The sequence below is a fragment of the Drosophila mauritiana genome, chromosome 3L (genome assembly GCF_004382145.1).
Source record: "Drosophila mauritiana strain mau12 chromosome 3L, ASM438214v1, whole genome shotgun sequence".
NCBI lineage: Eukaryota > Metazoa > Arthropoda > Insecta > Diptera > Drosophilidae > Drosophila > Drosophila mauritiana.
In genome coordinates, this window is record NC_046669.1 from 14894724 (window position 1) to 14912768 (window position 18045).

General features: G+C 41.2%; 3 protein-coding genes across 9 annotated transcripts; 2 read left to right on the plus strand and 1 right to left on the minus strand.

Moving 5' to 3' along the window:
• The first annotated feature begins 5093 nt into the window (after positions 1-5093).
• Positions 5094-7063, plus strand: LOC117141598 (bestrophin-4). Of its 2 annotated transcripts, XM_033305112.1 has the most exons (6): positions 5094-5185; positions 5247-5357; positions 5406-6153; positions 6215-6406; positions 6463-6676; positions 6735-7063. In XM_033305112.1, the coding sequence occupies exons 1-6, from the start codon at positions 5115-5117 to the stop codon at positions 6977-6979; spliced, it is 1581 nt and encodes a 526-aa protein (XP_033161003.1). In that variant the 5' UTR covers positions 5094-5114; the 3' UTR covers positions 6980-7063. The 2 variants fall into 2 exon arrangements, with proteins under 2 accessions (XP_033161003.1, XP_033161002.1); XM_033305111.1 differs by lacking the exon at positions 5094-5185 and having other exon boundaries at positions 5287-5337.
• LOC117141597 (bestrophin-2) lies at positions 6971-8905 on the minus strand. The gene is made up of 4 exons (XM_033305110.1): positions 8794-8905; positions 8626-8736; positions 7983-8526; positions 6971-7930 (listed from the first exon to the last, which is right to left on the minus strand). The coding sequence occupies exons 1-4, from the start codon at positions 8862-8864 to the stop codon at positions 7043-7045; spliced, it is 1614 nt and encodes a 537-aa protein (XP_033161001.1). The 5' UTR covers positions 8865-8905; the 3' UTR covers positions 6971-7042.
• Positions 8906-10377: 1472 nt separating this feature from the next.
• Positions 10378-17285, plus strand: LOC117140741 (cationic amino acid transporter 2). 6 transcript variants are annotated; one of them, XM_033303820.1, is made up of 9 exons: positions 10378-10992; positions 11399-11592; positions 11678-11782; positions 12621-12914; positions 13035-13319; positions 13381-13485; positions 13754-14569; positions 14639-14914; positions 15000-17050. In XM_033303820.1, the coding sequence occupies exons 4-9, from the start codon at positions 12674-12676 to the stop codon at positions 16466-16468; spliced, it is 3192 nt and encodes a 1063-aa protein (XP_033159711.1). In that variant the 5' UTR covers positions 10378-10992; positions 11399-11592; positions 11678-11782; positions 12621-12673; the 3' UTR covers positions 16469-17050. The 6 variants fall into 6 exon arrangements, with proteins under 6 accessions (XP_033159711.1, XP_033159712.1, XP_033159708.1 ...); XM_033303818.1 differs by having other exon boundaries at positions 10443-10461; positions 10834-10992; positions 11399-11782; XM_033303821.1 differs by having other exon boundaries at positions 11399-11782; positions 12594-12914.
• Positions 17286-18045: the final 760 nt, after the last annotated feature.

Sequence of the window (18045 nt, forward strand, 5' to 3'; positions counted from 1 at the left end):
AGAATAATAATTTTTTGCAATATTTCAGATCAATTTTGTTAATTTAAGATCATAATTTTGCAGCTACAACTTCCATAAACTCCCTAAATTTTACTTCGGTTCGCCTCACGAACTTCGATTTCCTATTCACTCAATGAATCGAGTTTATTCATTTATTCATTTGAAGCTTTGCCAAACATTCCATTTATAGTTTCCTTAGACTCCAAAACTGCCAAAGTCTTTTCTTGAGGACTTGAATGCCAAAGAGTTTTGATCCCTGGAAAATAAAGGGGAAACCGGGGGCCGCCTTGAATAACTAACCCCAACACTTACTTCCGAAAGTATTCCACCGTTGCAGTCGCCCCTGTTTCATAACAATGGGATTTCCCCCAATTTCAGTACTTTTTAGCTCGACACCCAAATTGTTCTCAGTTCACTTGGCCAGGGGTAAATGCATATAGGGGGAGGGTGGGCCATTTTAATATTAAGCTAAGCTTGTCCCATTCTACAGCTGCATTTCGGGTGTTTTTCCAACCCTCCTCCTTATAGCATCACTGTGTGTGCGGGAAAAAGTTTTTATCTACAGCCAAATAGTTCTGGACTATTTCTCCATCAATTTTATTGGTAATACTTAGACAAAACTTTCTTCGGAGGGGACGAACAGCTCGGGCTTTAAGTGAAAGGATTCAAAGCGTAAAAGTTTGTTTGGTGAGTTTCCTTTTGATTTTCTTTCTTTTTTTTGTGTTATTTGGAAATTAGAGAAGCGTTTTGTACATCAATTTTTTGTCTTTGCTTGTCTTTTAATAAATTCTTGAAAAATACTTGCAACTTTTTAAGTAGATTGAGTGGAGATGGATAAACTAATAAAATGAGTTTCCAAATGCTCGTCGGCTTAATTGTAATTACTTTTTGCAAAGGCCCGAGCTGTCTGTCTCCTGCAGTCTTCGCCGCTCGCTGTGTGTGAAAAGTTTTGCCAACTTGTAATTATCACTTACAACATGGAGCTGCCAGCCCCGCCCACTTCACCATTTTCTCCATTTTCCAGGTTTAACAAAACTGCCAACCACAAAGGCAGAGTTGCGGGGTTGGGGGCCGTTCCGCCCACACACATGTAGCTTAATTAATAGACATCGCAAAGTGCAGGGGAAATACCTCAATCCCCCGCTCCTTTGGCATGATGTAGCACGATCCTGGCCACAATAATAATTTACATTTTAAGCCAATTTGAAAACGGCCAAAAAAGAGAGCATTTCCATTTTCACAGTTAAATAAAAATTAATTACAACAATTTATCGTCGTCGTCGCAGCAGCCACAAAAAATGTTTCAGCTTATAGGCTCGACATTCGGGTTATCCTGGACTTAAATAAAAGTAAGACAAATCTATTTAATAGCTTTTATAATGTTTTTTTCTTATTGCCTGTAGTAAGGGAATGTATTTAAAGTAAGTAAAATTAATGAAATATACATTAAAATGGATTCATTAATTCTTTTCTAGTGTTTTCTTGACACATTAATCATCTATAGTTTACTACGCATTCTTTTTTAATATTCTTGTTTATTCCCAACGTAGCTTTGAAAACCATTATACCCCATTGGCCTTAAAGGCCCCAGGGTATGTAACGAACCGAATTACAAGGCGTACAACCCTCAGGACAACTGTCCAACTTGGACACGCCCCCTCGCCGCCCCTTAGTTGTCCAAAAGCCCCATCGTAATGTGCGGCTTGTTGTTGTTAAACGTCGGCTAAAACGCAAATGTTAAACCCTTTCGTTAATGCAAAATAATTGCTACGGTTCGTGGTCCGAGTTTTCCCAGTTCCGCAGAAAAAATTGTACCAAAAAAAAGCATAAAATGAAAGTAAAACGTCAAAACGGTATTTTATTCCTTGCCTTCCGCCCTTTTCCGGCTTTGGTGGGTTTAAAAATTAGAGCGAGGTCGGTGAAAAAAAGTGGGCGTGTGCCGAGTTCCGTTTCATTTAGTTTTCAGTTTCCACCTAATTTACCCAATTGGGCAAAAGTGCTTTGTCATAATCAGCCCGGGAGCAAGGTTCGCATATCTAATGAATGCGCAGAACGCCACGAAGCCAACTTTTTCCGTACAGCTGAGTGGGATGGCTGGGATCCCGGGGCTGGGACTCCTCCGCTGGGCACATATTTATCGAGTTGCTAATAGGCTGTCACATAATTAGCTCTCTAACAACCGGAATCGGACTATCCTTGCCATGGGAAAAGGTTGCCGGGCTGAATGACTGATATTAGCCTTGGCTTAGATGAAAGTCAAAGATGGCCAGGAGCGATAATGTCCAAGATATCCTAATGCATCTTGGTTTTGTCGGGTATTGTGCCCCTTTTCCGATTCGAGTCAAGATTGTGGCGGTTTTTGTTCGTTGGCAATAGTATAATCTTTAAAGTTGGGTCCGCTGGCTCAAAATCAAGGTTGCGTTGATGAATGAGATTGAAATGAAGATGAAGTGAAAGGATTTAGGATACAGAACTAGCAAATAATCTGCAGGATAACCGAAAATATGTTGGGAATATTGCTGTCCAGATCTAGATGACATATTAACAACCATTTTTTGGGATAGATTTACTTAAGATTTTAAAGCAACTCATATTTTATACATTTATTTTACAGTTCTTACCATAAAAGTTAAGACCTTTCGTATTATAATAGCCTAAATTATATGAACCAAATGGGCAGTAACTCTTAATCTCCAAGGTAAAATCAGTGCTAACTATAAAAAATAGATTTTTATGCATGAAAATATTGCATGGTTTTCCCTGGGGTGGCGCAATTTTCAACAAAACCCTACCTGAGGGCCACCTCATCAATTTTAGCTTGTTGCATATATTGGAACTCTGAACCTCCTTTTTTTAGCCTCCCTACCAACCCTCATCATTCCTAATCAAGCGATAGAAAGAGGTCGGCATCGAAATAGAAATACCTAATGCGCCTTCCCAAAGGTCGCATTAAACCTGAACCAAAATTGACTTTGAAAAATGGTGTGAAAAACACAGGGGAAACTCCGAATGCAATGATAGAAAAAAGTTCGTAGTAGAAACGATACAATCCAAAATAGTTTGAAAAATATATGATGCATAGCAGCATTTCTTATTTTTTAAGCTATATTAAAACCACAGCCATCCAAAATTGTATTCCAATTAAACGACGTTTGTATTATTGTACCCATCACTGTAAATTGACAGCGAAATTGAAGCGATGATTATTGTTGCAACGCCTCAATAATTCTGGCAGTTTTTTTATTTGCGCTTTTTGAAAAATGGTCACAAAAAACAACATCAGAGGGAACACAACCGTCAGGCAAATATTGTCTGCCAATGGGCAAATGCAGAAATGCAAACGGAGATCTGCTGGCCATGCAAGTGTAAGTTGACCATGTGAGATGATGATGGCCAGAACGGGCAGCGATGATTGCCATGGCTTCGCCGGGCATATATGCGAATATGTATATGGCAATGGTCAATGCTAATTGCCAATTATGGACAAATTCGCCCGAGCGCGAAATTAAATTAACCCCTTTTTTGTACAGCCCCAATATCGCAGGACGAAAATCCGCATCTGCAATCCTCAACCGCGTCATCAATCAGGAGCAGCAGGCGACAAAACACAAACTACGCGATGTGCAAATATGAAATATTTATGGCCACACACATGTCTGCCTCAATTGCTTCCACGTACATGGGGCATACGCGAATTGGCAACGGCCTTTGGTCGATCGAACAACTTCATCAACCAAAGGCCAATTAGTCGTGTCCAGTTGAAGACCTAAAGCGATTGCAGCAATTGCTAAATGTTACTAAATAATAAGCGAAATCGAAGTTTTGCTAGGTATAATAATTAAATAAATTAACCACTTTATCTTTATAATGTTGCTAAAAACACCATCCTTTTTGATATGTAATTCTTTGGAAATGTAATTTATTAACACAGTATTCTCCGATTACTTAACATCCATCTCTCTGAACTTGCTTATGATTTAATGCAATTATGAAAAAGAGCCAGCGCTTTAATGGCAACATATCGATCTTCAATTATGTGTGGCAAAGCACACAGAGTGCTGCTGGTAAAAAAGCAAGCCCCAATAATGCCCCAAATGAGTTAAGTGGCGAGGAGAATCGGAAATATTTTACCCTTCAGTCGTCCTCAATCTGAGCATTAAATATGTTGTATATGTGATAAAAAGTTGTCATAGTTTTACTTTCTCGCAGTGGGCGGCCAATGTAATTTCATTTCGTTTTTGTCGCGATTTTTCCAGCGCTGAAAATGCTGTCAAGTGTAAAAAATAATAACACGCATCGCGTCAGATTTTCCATGTTTGGTTATGATAATGGAAGGCACAATGAGAGCCCGTTGGATATACACTTTTTTCATGTGGTTTTTCCGCTGTCAGGACTTTTCTGGCACATGACACAGGCACATGGGTATTGTGGCTTATAAATGATTTACAAAACAGTACGCACTGTCTTAACGCATCAAAGAAAATCTTTGACACAGGAAGCAATGAATTCGATCGAATTTTCAGCGGGAGGCCTCAAAAGGGGTAATGGAACAAGCAAGGAAATATCTGAGAATGTTGTACCGACTATGTAATACTTATTAGTTATTGTTGTACACTGTGCGCATATCTTGCATTTGGAAAATTTAACTAGTTGCAATCTAAAGTTTACTACACATTATTGTATTAGTATTACTTTAGACTTACATCTATTCATAACACCTTCATTAGTTTCGATTGCGCGGTATAAAAGAAAATAAAACGGAAATGGTTTTCAGAATAAATAAAAATGCTCATGGAATACTTTTAAGGCCAGGGAATATTTTGTGTGTGAAAAGTAAATACATGTCACTGATGTTGTGCTATCACCTTTTTAATCATGTCTTTTGAATTATTTTGCGACAGGTTTTTTGTCTTTATTACATTTTACTCCAGAAAATAAAAATAATATTGAATAATACAGCACAAACATTGTTGAAGGCCGAAAATAAATACAACTGTGCTGATCTTTCACCCAATGTAAAGAGTAATTATTTTAAGTAAAGCTTTGCTTTCACTGTCATTGTTAATGGAAAATATCTTACCCATCTGAAATATATTCATTACGAATTTTTCATCATGACTGTGACCTATACCTCACGTGTGAGCACCTCGAGTGTTTTCAGTAATTTCTTGGGTCTGCTGGTCAGGTTAGTACTCCAAATATTTTTTTTCCGATTTTAAGCTTTAAAAGGAACACCTGTTTCAAAGATGGCGCGGCAGTATTTACAAGTTAATATGGTTGGACCTTATTGTATTTTTCGGATTGTACTGTTTACTGGCAATAACATATCGTCTGTTGGTAAATGAAGAGGGAAAAAGGTTAGCATTTATTTGTATTCCTCTTAAAAATAACAAGCTTTGTCACAGGTTCTTTGAGGCCATTATGTCGTATTGCGAGAAAAATGGCTCGCTCATTCCATTATCGTTCGTTCTGGGATTTTTCGTGAGAATCGTGATGAACCGATGGTGGGACCAATACACCACCATTCCTTGGCCAGATGGAATTGCCATTTTGATAAGCACCAGTATCCATGGCTCCGATGATAGAGCCAGGGTCATGAGGCGAACTATCCTTAGATATGTGTGCCTGTGCCAGGTGATTGTATTCACCATGATATCACCGCGTGTCAAGCGCCGATTCCCCACCTACACTCAAATCATTGAGGCTGGCTTTCTGCTGGAAAATGAAAAGAAAATCATCGAGGCCATGGATCAGGCCTTCCCAAGTTATCCGAAGCACTGGATGCCCATCGTTTGGGCAGCTAGTATTGTGATGAGAGCGCGGAGGGAGAATAAGATCCGGGATGACTACGCCGTTAAGACGATCATCGATGAATTGAACCAGTTGCGCGGGAATTGTGGATTTTTGCTCTATTACGATTGGATTAGTGTTCCGCTGGTCTACACCCAAGTGGTCACCGTGGCCACCTACTCCTTCTTCCTGTTCAGCGTCCTCGGACAGCAGTGGAATGAAAGTCATTCCGACGAGGATGGTACCAGGATCAGGAGATGGTTTCCGATCCTGACCGTTCTCCAGTTTTTCTTTTACATGGGTTGGCTCAAGGTAGCCGAGACACTGATAAATCCTTTCGGAGAGGATGATGACGACTTCGAGGTGAGAACTTACAATGGATAAAATAGTTTTCCTAATAGTCTAATGCTTTACTTCACTGCAGCTCAACTGGATAATAGATAGGAATCTTACTGTTTCTTATTGCATTGTGGATGAGATGCACCAGGAGCATCCGGAACTTGTTAAGGATCAGTATTGGGAAGAGGTCTTTCCAAATGAAATTCCATACGCTCAGCCAAAAATGCGTCAAAATCCTCCAGCAGCTTCCACGGCCTATATGGAATCGCAATCAAAAGTAAAGTTTGTTTCTTGTATTCTTACTAACGAATGAGCTAATTTCCTGATTTTCAGCTCCAAAAACGCCGTGAATCTGCAATGTCTACTCTTAGTACCCGTTCGCGAAACAACTTCCGACAAAACTTCCTGGGAAGACCATCTGCCACGGGGAGCTACTCAGACTCCATCCAAATGGAAGATGGGCCCTCGCGAGTGACCTTTAGTGAGAATCAATTTGATTTGCCACAGGATGACGCGAACAGCTCACACAAACCATCGCAATCCACAAGTATGCTTTGTATTATCTAAATTTATTTGCTCTTAATTTTCTGCTCTTATCTTTTTAGTTGACTTCAACGATTTAATTGAGCAGCGTCGTCGCGAACGCAGGGAACGCATTCGACACCGATTTTTGGATATGCAAAGTACCCATCTGCGCCACGATACCTCCGGTGCACCTTACACGATCACAGTTCTTCGTCCTCCATCCGATGAAACTCTGTCCGAGAGTCAGGAAGCAGGGGACAGAGCTCAGCAGGATCCTTCGGGCAGCAAGGAACCCCCTCCAAATAAAACGGAAAAGCAGGATTAGAATAAAACGAAAGAAAAATATTAAAATCACAATTTGTTTCTGTACATTTTAAGGATTCATTTGTTATTTCTTAGATTCGTCACTGTCCTTATCATTGTCCTTATCATTGTCCGTGTCGTCCTCTCTCTTTTTCTGACTGATGTAGCTTCTGTCGGTTTGGACCTCAGAACTCTTCTGCGGGACATTAGTACGACTTGATCGTGCTGATCCATTCGAAGCCAGATCCCCTTTAATCAACTCCATGGCGAGGGCGGCTTGTTGCTTCTGCCGGTTCACACGCTCCCTGTCCCGCTTCTCCTTTAGACGGTCAAAGTCGTCCTTGTTGCTGGAATCTAGAGTCCTTGTGTCTACCTCGTTCTCTTCATCGACCTTCTCGTCAAGGGTATCAATACTCTGGTTGTCATAGGAATACGATACCGACACCGAACTTTTGCTCCAACTGAACTCCCGGCGGGCAAATCGTATAGTTACTTCCGTGTTGTATTCATCCTCATCGTCGAACTCTGTAAAATCGTTTTCCAAACTCACTTCGCTTTTCGTCATGGTCACGGGGACAACTTTTGGTATGCCCAATCGAGCGGTAGAGGCCTCCGGATGTTCGGCCCTATCGGACTCCACCGCGTATGGCAACTCAGCGGGAAACACCTCATCCCAATACTGATCCCTCACCAGCTGCGGATGATCATTGTGCATCTCATCAACGATCAAGTAACTGACTTGCAAGTTGCGATCGATCAGCCAGTTCAGTTCAAAGTCATCGTCGTCATCGCCAAAAGGACAAATCAATGTCTCGGCCACCTTAAGCCAGCCCATGAAGAAGAAAAACTCCAGAGTGCTGAACAACGGAAAGTAGTAACTAACAATATTGTTGTAGTGCTTAATATCCCGATCGATCCACTGGTGACCAAATATCGAGGCCACAAAGTACGAGTAGACGGCCAGGGTGACGACCTGAGAAAGGATTGAGTTTAATATATCGCTTAGAATAGAGTCATAAACTAACCTGTGTATAGACCAGTGGCACTGAGATTGTATCGTAATGGATGAGCATATTGCATCCAGCTCGGAATTTATTGAGCTCATCTATCATGGACTTCAGTGAGAAGTCATCCCAGATTCGACCTTCCTTTCGTGCCCTTGTTACAATACTGGCGGCCCACACGATGGGCATCCAGTACTTAGGGTGCTTTGGAAACTTCACATCCATTGCCTTCATAATATTTGCCTCGTTGGCGTTTAACAAGCCCACCTCAATTAACTGATCGTAGGTTGGAAAGCGACGCTTTATAACTGGCGATATCATCGATAGCACCATAGTCAATGCCAAGCACACATATCTCATTATGGTGCGTCTCATCAGACGACCATGCTCATCTTGGCCGCGGACCAAGGCACTCACATAAACCGCCAGAGGATCGGGCCAAGGAACCGTGATATATTGATTCCACCAGCGTTCTATGATAATGCCCACATAAAAACCCAGTACGAAAGAGAGCGGAATCAGGTTGCTATAGCTGTGACAGTACATCACAATGTCCTCGAAAATACTAGTGGTTTAGGGGTTGTAGGTTATATAAATTAAAATATATTACAAGTGGTATAGTGCACTAGTATAATCTCTTAAAATTATGAAATTATCTACTTACGGCTTATCGACGTCCCTGAGAGCATAGCGATATATTACAGCCATGAAGTAGAAGCAGGACAGGAATGCCAGAAGATCCACCCATATAATCTTGTAGATACTCGCGCGCCATCTACCAAATGATCAGATACTTCAACTTTTGGCAATGGGGCAATCGTTGATACCTTACCTCATCAAAAGCTTCCAGAAGCAACCGAAATGGCTGCATGTTGCCACCTCAGCGGTGTAAGAGACAGTCATACTCGAGAATTGTCAATTGGAAAACTTTAATAATACCGAACGGCTGGGAAATCGACTTGGCAATGGCAATGACAATTGGATTGGGAAGGGGAAACACTTTGTGAGGCCATAGGCAAAGCCAACTTTGAAATTAGTTCTAGTCTTTGGTTTGGCTCGGGGGTAATTTTCCCACTCAAGCATTAAACGAAGGCAATTTGGTAGGCGCGTCACATTTTGTGGGCGTAATTATTTAAATTAGATCATTTATATTTGCCGCCAGGCCAACAGACAACAACCCACAAAGGCCAATTTGCCACACGCTCTGGCCCGCACATGTGATGAAGTCTGCTCCTGTTCCTCCAGCTCCTCCTGCTTCTCCTGTTTCATCCCATATATGTTTGCCTATATATGTGGAATATCTGTTTGTCTGGCGGCATCAAGAAGGTGCAGTAAAATTTTAATACCCCAGCAAACATTCTGAATAGCCAAAGCGGCAATGATGTGATTTTTCCCACTCCAACGGGGAAAGTGTAAACGAGTATCTTATCAGCAAAATTCTGCTAATGTTCCAATGCTCGTTTTGTTGATATCACACATCCTGCTGTAGTTGCGAAAAATCTATAAGATATCATAGCTTAATTCTATAAATATAATTTATACATTCGAATTAAGGTGAATAAAATAAATTAAAAATAAATTAAATTAATAAATAAATTAGTACTTCGAAGAATATGAGTTCTCATGACATTCGTCTGGTGATTAATTTGAACGTGAAACTTATACTCTGAAGTATCAGATATAAAAGCGGAAAAAATGAGCAATACGCACGTGATAATACACTCAATAAAAATTGGGTTTGGTTTAACAATGTTTCTAATCAGTTAATAGATAATTAAACAGCTGGTAACGCCTGCATTGCTTACAAACGAATTTAATATGGTCGACAAGAATTAGTGAGTAAAAGTATTGAAATCACAAATGGCAATCGCTGGTAGAAATAGTCGGTTATACGGGGAATATCTACACACCTGAGCAATGCAACCACCGAACCAGATTTGTTTAATCGGCTTATCTGGTATCAGCAAATCATATCTACAGTTACGAAATCCAGCCATTCATTCACCTTCTTATATGGCCTGAGTTTACGTAATCGTAGATTTCATCGAGATAAGGTGGGTTCTTTAAACCGAATGCAGTTTTGATTTTGATCAATCAAACTGAGAGGAAGTCAATAGAAATAGCAAAATATTATGATTCTAATATGAAGCGGAGCTCATCAACCGACTTAACCACTTTTTCAAATTGAAAAATTTACACTCGACAGCTAACGACAATAAAAACAGCAACATTTAGACTAAAAACAATGTGAAACAATAGCAGTGCGAAGACGAGCAGAAAGCATTTATAATTGTGTTCGTCTGTGCGATATTATTACTGCATTCCACTATATAGACGGCCAGTTCTCGTAGCGCTCTCCATATATAGGGGCCACAATATTATCTTACACTTTCAGTTAACGCTATACACCGAAACCGTCAACAAGCGAGCTGCGTCGTGCCAGTGCGAATGAGTGAGCTATACGGTGGGAGAAAGAGATAGCAGCACGAGCGGGAGAAAAGTACGAATGCTCGAAATCTAAAGCCAAAAAAACCGGCAGATCGGAAATGAAGCAAAAACGTGAATACAAACAGTGTTATCTAAAGCAACATAAATAACAAAATTCTGGAATTGCCTTGTAGTGGCGGCAAAAACAAGAACAACAAGCACAGAACAAAAATCTGTTGTTTCGCTATCGCAAGATCATAAAACCGAAAGTCGGAAAACAACAACAAAGGCAAACAGCAGCAGCCATATCATAGCAGCAACATCAAAAACAAAACCAGCAAAATGCGACGTCACACAGTGTGATTCAGCCCCTCTCCCTCGAACCTACGCCCCTCCCGCTCACACACCTGCTAATTTTTTTGTTTTCGCTCTAATTACAACCCAGATCATCTCGAAAACCCTCCGATCCCCCGAATAGCGCCTTATCTCCCCTAAATCCCGACGACTTGAAGTCGCCTTCGTCTCTTATCAGTTTTGCTTCGGATCTGCACTGAGAGAAATATCGACTATTCTAGACTTAGATTTTCCAAGTCTTTTTAAAAGAGTAAGCTGTTTCTTTTTTACAGTTTATTAATAAATCCTATCGTCATTAAATGTGTTTGTTTCAATTTAAAATTATTATACAATATTTGTTTTTGAGGATATAAAACAATATAATCATATTACTTTCATATGGGTTCCTAATAAAATAAATTACATTTTGAATAATTCTTAATTAAAGCAACGTTTTTTGAGTTTTTGCATTGAGAGTATTGTAGGTTAAGTAAAATAATTAAATTTGGATCTTTATTTTACCTACAAATTATTGCTTACAGAAAGTTTCAAAACAATTTTGTATATAATTATTTTAAGTGGATCTCAAATTTTAATTTTTTACGAATTGTTTCGTTACATTATCTTTTAATAAAACGGGCTCTTACTAAAGATTTATTATTATCCTACAATTTAAGATTAAGATTAAGATTTTTCTCGCCGTGTATCCCGCTCTCCTCGTCCATGGCTACCAGTCCCTCTCGTCGGGTGGCGGAGGAGACTCGAGTTCGGCTCGCCGGCCTGGTGGTCTTATCTTAGGAGGAGTGTGCGAAGAATTCGCGGCTGTAATACGACACCAACAGGCTGCAGACAGACGCTCCCAGATCGCCAAGTATGTCGGTCACAGTCTTGTTGTCCGTTTTCTATTGTTTTGAGTGAGAGAAAAATAATAATAGAACTTTCAATTCATTAATAAGAAACAGACAAAGGCGGGGCGACAATATTAGCTTAGAGTGCATTGGAGCAACAACTGCACTTGGAATCGAATATATGTAAGTGAGGACGGCAGTGTTTCAAAGTCGGTGAGTGCAGAATCAAGTTTACCATAATTATAATTATATAAACTTAGCATAACTTTGCATTCGACAAGTCCGGCAAACTCACCTAGACCCACTTAATTATCTTCGTTTAGGGCAGAGCAAACGAATTATAAAGTTAATAATAGAAAGGCAAAAACAAAGCTGCACAAGATATTCTACGTAAAAACTTGAGCATCTGATTCTTATCAAAGTGTGGAAAAGGTGTGGGTGCTTTGGTTAGTCACCCCTTAGAAAAATATAATAATGAATGACTTACAGTGTTAATTCTAATTAAGTTAATTCTCAAAAACAGATGAGTTTTGTTTGCACACCTGATGCATGTCGCTATAAATTGTATTTAAAAAAACAAATCATGATCCTATCTTGTTTCTTGATATTGGATTGCAAATCTATTCTACCTCTATCATCGTTTGTGTAATTTTTTTTCTTAAGACTTTACCTATGTATGTATTTAATGGCCAAATTTAACTATTTCCAAGTTATACTACATATTTTCCATTATTTTAAGACCACCACCGTTTTCTTATCAAACTTTCTTTGTGAAAGGCGCTTTCGAAAACTTTTCCATTCAAACTTCTACACCTCTAAACCTTCGCACATAGCACTCCCAACCTATGTATATATCACCTATACTGAATTCTAAGTGGAACAATCGAGTTCAGACTCACAATAGCCCCGCCATTTACGATTACATTTTGAGCTCCATTATTTGCATTATACAATCAAACGGCGTCACAAGATAAGACAATACGCGGATCGAAGTGCATTATGATCTTGTCTAAACCTCTGAAAGACACTCGGCGAATTTTGTTCGTTCCAGAATTCCAGAGTTTACTGAACTTTCCGCCAATCGAGGGAGATAGATACTGAGAAATGGTTCGCCAGATCTCGCCCTGGAAGGTTCTCACCCGGCGCAAGAATCTGCAAGCGGATGGCAGCGAGGGAGAAACGAAGTTGAATCGAGTTCTGGGTCTATGGGACCTCACGGCCCTGGGCGTCGGATCGACCTTGGGAGCTGGGGTCTACGTGCTGGCCGGACAGATAGCCAAGGATCAGGCGGGTCCGTCGGTGATGATATCGTTTGCCATCGCGGCACTGGCATCTCTGCTGGCAGGTGAGTTTGATTTGGACTAAAGTAAAACCTCTATAATAAAACCCCTGAAGTTTTGTTTTTTGCCTTAACAAACTATATAGCTGACTATTATAATAAATATTTTTTATCTTTTCTTTACAGGAGTTTGCTATGCAGAATTTGGCGCTCGAGTTCCCAAGGCTGGATCGGCCTATGTATATAGTTATGTCTGCATCGGGGAATTCGTAGCTTTTGTCATTGGATGGAATCTCATATTGGAATACGTCATTGGAACGGCTAGTGTTTGTAGGGGTATCAGCCTGTACCTGGACTCCCTACTAAATGATACCCTGAAAAACACATTCGCCGAGGTTGCTCCTATGAATGTCAGTTTCTTGGGCAGCTACTTTGACTTTTTGGCCTTTGGCCTAGTGGTTGTATTTGGCGGTAAGAGCACTGATAAACATAAATAATTAAAATAGAAAGTAATTTTTAATAAATGTTTCAGTTGCACTGGCCTTTGGCGTGGAGACATCGACTATGGCAAACAATTTTGTGACGTGTTTGAATATATTTATTTTGGGATTTGTCATAATCGCTGGCGCTATAAAAGGTAAATATAGTTTCAATTACTCACTTCTTAATAAACCTTAAGTAAATAAATAATTGTGAGTGTTTTGTTGAATGCATTCATGCTTAAAGTGCTGCATTTTTCAACTGGGCTGACCTAAATGGAAAATCATATCTATCAAAATAGCACTGTAAAAACAGAAATTCCTGGATATTCAAAAATGTTCCAGAAGCCTAATATAGTAATCATATTGTCTTATTCCCGATTCCGTTTCTTAATTAATTAATGTTCTTAATTTGTATCTCCCCAGCTGACTATTCCAACTGGACGGTGGATTCAAGTACTGTGAATGCGAATTCTACTATCGGATCCGGTGGGTTTTTCCCCTTTGGATTTGAAGGCACTCTTCGTGGAGCAGCCACCTGCTTCTTTGGCTTTGTGGGATTCGATTGCATCGCCACCACTGGAGAAGAGGTCCGAAATCCTCGTAAAAATATTCCGAAATCGATTCTGCTCTCGCTGCTGATTATTTTTTTGTGCTATTTCGGAGTGTCCACTGTGCTGACATTGATGCTGCCGTACTATATCCAGGATGTAAACGCACCACTGCCATACGCCTTCGAGTATGTGGGATGGCCAGTGGCCATGTGGATTGTCACCGTAGGTGGCTTGGTGGGTCTACTGGCCAGTCTCTTTGGAGCACTGTTCCCACTGCCCAGGGTTATGTACTCGATGGCCCAGGATGGTCTATTGTTTAAGTTTCTGGGCAAAGTGAGTCCGAGATTCCGAGTTCCAGTCACCGGATCTATTGTGGCAGCTCTTTTCACGGCTGCAATTGCCGGACTCTTCGATTTGTCCCAACTGGTCAGCCTGCTCTCAATCGGCACTTTGTTGGCCTACAGCGTTGTGGCCATATCCATAATGCTTCTGCGATATATGGACTATTGTGAGGTGGACGAGAATCCAGGACAGAGGGAAGTGAGGGCTTCGGAAACCACTTCTTTGACTTCGAGTTCCGAGCGATTCACATTCGGTTCAGTATGCACACAACTGTTTAATGTTCATCGAGTCCAGGAGCCCAACGCAATATCCTCAAGGATTGTGGGAGTGCTTTCAACTTTGTTTTGTGAGTATTGTATATATTCAATTAAATTGAATTATTTTAGTTTATAATAACTCTTTCTCTATTATTTAGGCCTAATTGCCTTGGGCGTTGGAGTGCTAATTATGCAGGCTCATCCTTTAATCGCCTCCAAAGAAGTCTGGGCCTTGACCCTCCTGATTGTGTTAGTCGTTTTAATGTTTCTGGTGATCTTTCTGATTTGCCTCCAGCCAAGAGAAGCTCGTCGTAGATTATTCAGAGTTCCCTTTGTACCGATTGTTCCTGCCATCAGTATCTTCATCAATATATATCTAATGCTTCAACTGGACACCTGGACGTGGATACGATTTGGAGTCTGGATGATTGTGGGTGAGTCGCACTCCACATTAAAATACTTTTGCATGTGGTAGAATGTAATGCATGTTGCACCTTTGTACTAACTTAAATGTCCTAGGTATACCCGTATTTCTTGCATGCTGGTATTTATACGATTGCAAGAATCCGGCGAAGAGAAACCCCGAGAGATGGGCCTTCTACAAGGCGCTAAAGGGCTTACAAGAAAGTCGAGAGCAAGAGTATCATTGCATATCCAAGGAGAGTGTTTTGACCCTAGAGACGCAGCTAAAGAAGAGTCCGAGCAGTAGCCTGGATCGAATTCAGAATCTTAGTGATGTGGGCGACGATTTGGTCGAAATAAAGAATGCCAATGGAAAGGTGTTTTATGTGGAGGACAACAAGAGTGAGAATTCCACTGCCACCTTGGGCTCCAACCCAGAATCTCCATCGCGGGAGGACGAACAGTCGGTAATCGCAATGTTGGACGATGTGCTGAATGCCGAGGATACACAGCAAAGACAACAGGAGCTGGACCTCCAACAACAGATGATTTTCGAGCGGCATTTCAGCCTGGACTCTGAAATGTATCCAAGTGTTATAGAAACCGTGATTGTGGCCACCGTTCACAGTAGCAGCGATGATGATGAAGTCCAAAGTGGGATTACCCTTAAATTGAGTAGATACGATGAATGCAAGCTGGTCGCCCATCAAATGCTGGAGGAGTTGTTCAATAGCGAGGCTTTCTACGAACAGTTGGAGAAGGTTAAGGCCAAAGAGGTTCCTTTGGTGAAAGGAGATAAATTGGAGGAGGAAGCTGAATCTGTAAATGGCGCTGAGGCTACCAAGCCTGTGTTTGTGTTCCAGCGCTTGGGCTCACAGACTTCCATCAAATCCCAGGCCTCTATCATTGAGGATCCGCTGCATTCGACCAAGTTTAAAGACCGATTAAGCCACATCATTATGAATGCCAATGCCCACCAGGTGAAGGTAGTGGCCAAGAGAGCCGAGGACATGGATGGCGAGGAGGAGCTGGAGCAGGTGCAGGCTGAGGAGCCCAAAGCAAGGCCGCTGCTAAAGCAATCGAAAAGCGAAACCGATGTGCGTCGCTTAATGCTCAAGGCCATCAGCGAGCTGAAAATCGACCGTAATGAGACTGGTAATGCTGATGAGGTCCCCGCCGAGGTGCCCACCACCACAGGAAACCCCTCAAAGGACCCAGTTCCCGGTGCAGGTCCTATTGCAGCTCCAGTTGCAGCGGCGGCTGGTAGCAACATACCGCGTCCACCTAAATTCGATCCGGTTCTGTACAAGACCATCAACAGCATTAGTTTACGCAAACAGCGACCCAGTTTGAATCGCCAGCATATCGTGGATGCCAAGAACCCGGCGCTTTTGCGACCGGAATCGCAGACGGAGACGCGTCCGGATCCTGGCGAGCAACCGGAGCCGGAGCCGTTGCCATTCAAAGCCAAATTGGAGGCCATATTGCAGCGGGGTCCCTCACACCGAACCCAGCAACATCCGGACCTGGTGCGTCGCCAACGTCCGCAGTCTACCTACATAGAAGTGGAGGAGCTCGAAAGCTGAGGGGGTTCCATTCCTACCTGTACATTACGGTCCCCCATGCCAACCCATCCAAACCCAATAGCCCCTGGTGAAACCAAAGAGGGTGCCATTTTACCCCCCAGTTAAAAGTAGTTAGGTCCAGCATGTAAATCGGAATGCAAATGTAACTGGTCCTGTACATATTTAGCATAGCTGTAGTTACTAGTTTGTAGTTAGAATCTTAGATAATAAGTGCACGGTGGATTGTGAGGGTAAGCTTGGAGGTCCTTTAAAGAGTTTAAATAAAAAATATGTATATATTTTGAAAAATATATTTTGACATCTTAAAGTTAAATAAATACATACAAATGTAACCATTTAAAGGAAATTAAGTGATAAAGTACATCTATATAATCCTTAGTAAAGAATCGTCTAAATATGAAATATATTATAAAATAAATCCAAGACTTAGACCTAGTCCCTTACAGTGCCACATAGACTAGCCCGCATGCCAAGCTAACTCAAACTAGTCGTAAAAGTATTAAACAAAGAGGTATTATAAGTGTCAAAACGAAGTGCATGCCTAAGATACCCCAAATCCGTAAACTAATCGCTTCTCCACTCGCATAGGACTTTCCATATACTTTTTCTACGGACTGCCAAACAGCTACAGAGAAATTAAGCGACAAAGGGCCGGATGGCAGAAGCTCAAATACAGCGATCGTCTCTGAACGGGAAAACATCGAAATGTTGATAATTATGTATCTATAAAGGTGTACATATGTGTACACGGTTGCATCACTAAGCCAATTTGATAAATTGTAAACAATTTGCTGGTTATAAATAAAAATCTAGTTGTAATTAATAAAAGTCAAATGAGTTTACCTGAATGGGCCCGAGAAGAAAGGGAAGAATGGGAAGATAGAAATGTGGACGGCAACTGCAGCCGCTTCCGGAATCGATTCCCCGATGATCTTACAGATACGTAGAGTGTGCTGTATTAATAACCCAATGAATGGGGATCGTTCATTGTCGTTTAATTCCCAGTGGCCTTGTCTTGAGCATGGCACTTTCCCGACTGCACTGACTTTGATAAATTAATTGGCATCGGCTGATCGTCGAGCGAGAGTGTGCAGCACTCTTCTCGGGGAGTGGTTTTCCCCTTTGCCCTTTCGGCATTTTCCTCGGTGAGTTTTCCAATGGGTTTACACAGAAAGAAAATTCGAGATGGAATGTGCAGCAAAATATTTTGACAATTATCTTTAAATTGCTTTGCTCCATCTTATACCATATACATATAAGAAAATGAATAATCATATAAAAAGAATCTAAGATATGTTTCAGTTATAATTTGGTATAAATGCAGGTTAGTAACTTCGTGTTGCATTTTTAAGGCCTTGAGATACACTACAAGATGATTTGTACTACAATTTTCTTGCAGTGCCGCCCGCCCCTTTGCTTTGATTTTGATTAGAAGGAAACATCCCCTTGGGCAGCCGAAGCACCGTTTCCCCCTTTCTGTCTCAGACGCAAACTACGCTCTGATTTATGCGGACATTCGTTTGGGCATTTCTTTGGTCAGGTTGCTGATGCTTCTGTTTGAACTACTGGTGCTGCTT

Coding starts and splice junctions, on each gene's coding strand:
- LOC117141597 (XM_033305110.1), bottom strand. CDS start 8,864: ATGACTGTCTCTTACACCGCTGAGGTGGCAACATGCAGCCATTTCGGT. Junction 8,737..8,793: donor TTCTGGAAGCTTTTGATGAG/GTAAGGTATCAA, acceptor ATCATTTGGTAG/ATGGCGCGCGAGTATCTACA. Junction 7,931..7,982: donor TGCCACTGGTCTATACACAG/GTTAGTTTATGA, acceptor ATCCTTTCTCAG/GTCGTCACCCTGGCCGTCTA.
- LOC117141598 (XM_033305112.1), top strand. CDS start 5,115: ATGACTGTGACCTATACCTCACGTGTGAGCACCTCGAGTGTTTTCAGT. Junction 5,186..5,246: donor TTCTTGGGTCTGCTGGTCAG/GTTAGTACTCCA, acceptor CCTGTTTCAAAG/ATGGCGCGGCAGTATTTACA. Junction 6,154..6,214: donor AGGATGATGACGACTTCGAG/GTGAGAACTTAC, acceptor ACTTCACTGCAG/CTCAACTGGATAATAGATAG.
- LOC117140741 (XM_033303821.1), top strand. CDS start 12,674: ATGGTTCGCCAGATCTCGCCCTGGAAGGTTCTCACCCGGCGCAAGAAT. Junction 14,570..14,638: donor AGTGCTTTCAACTTTGTTTT/GTGAGTATTGTA, acceptor TCTATTATTTAG/GCCTAATTGCCTTGGGCGTT. Junction 14,915..14,999: donor TGGAGTCTGGATGATTGTGG/GTGAGTCGCACT, acceptor TAAATGTCCTAG/GTATACCCGTATTTCTTGCA.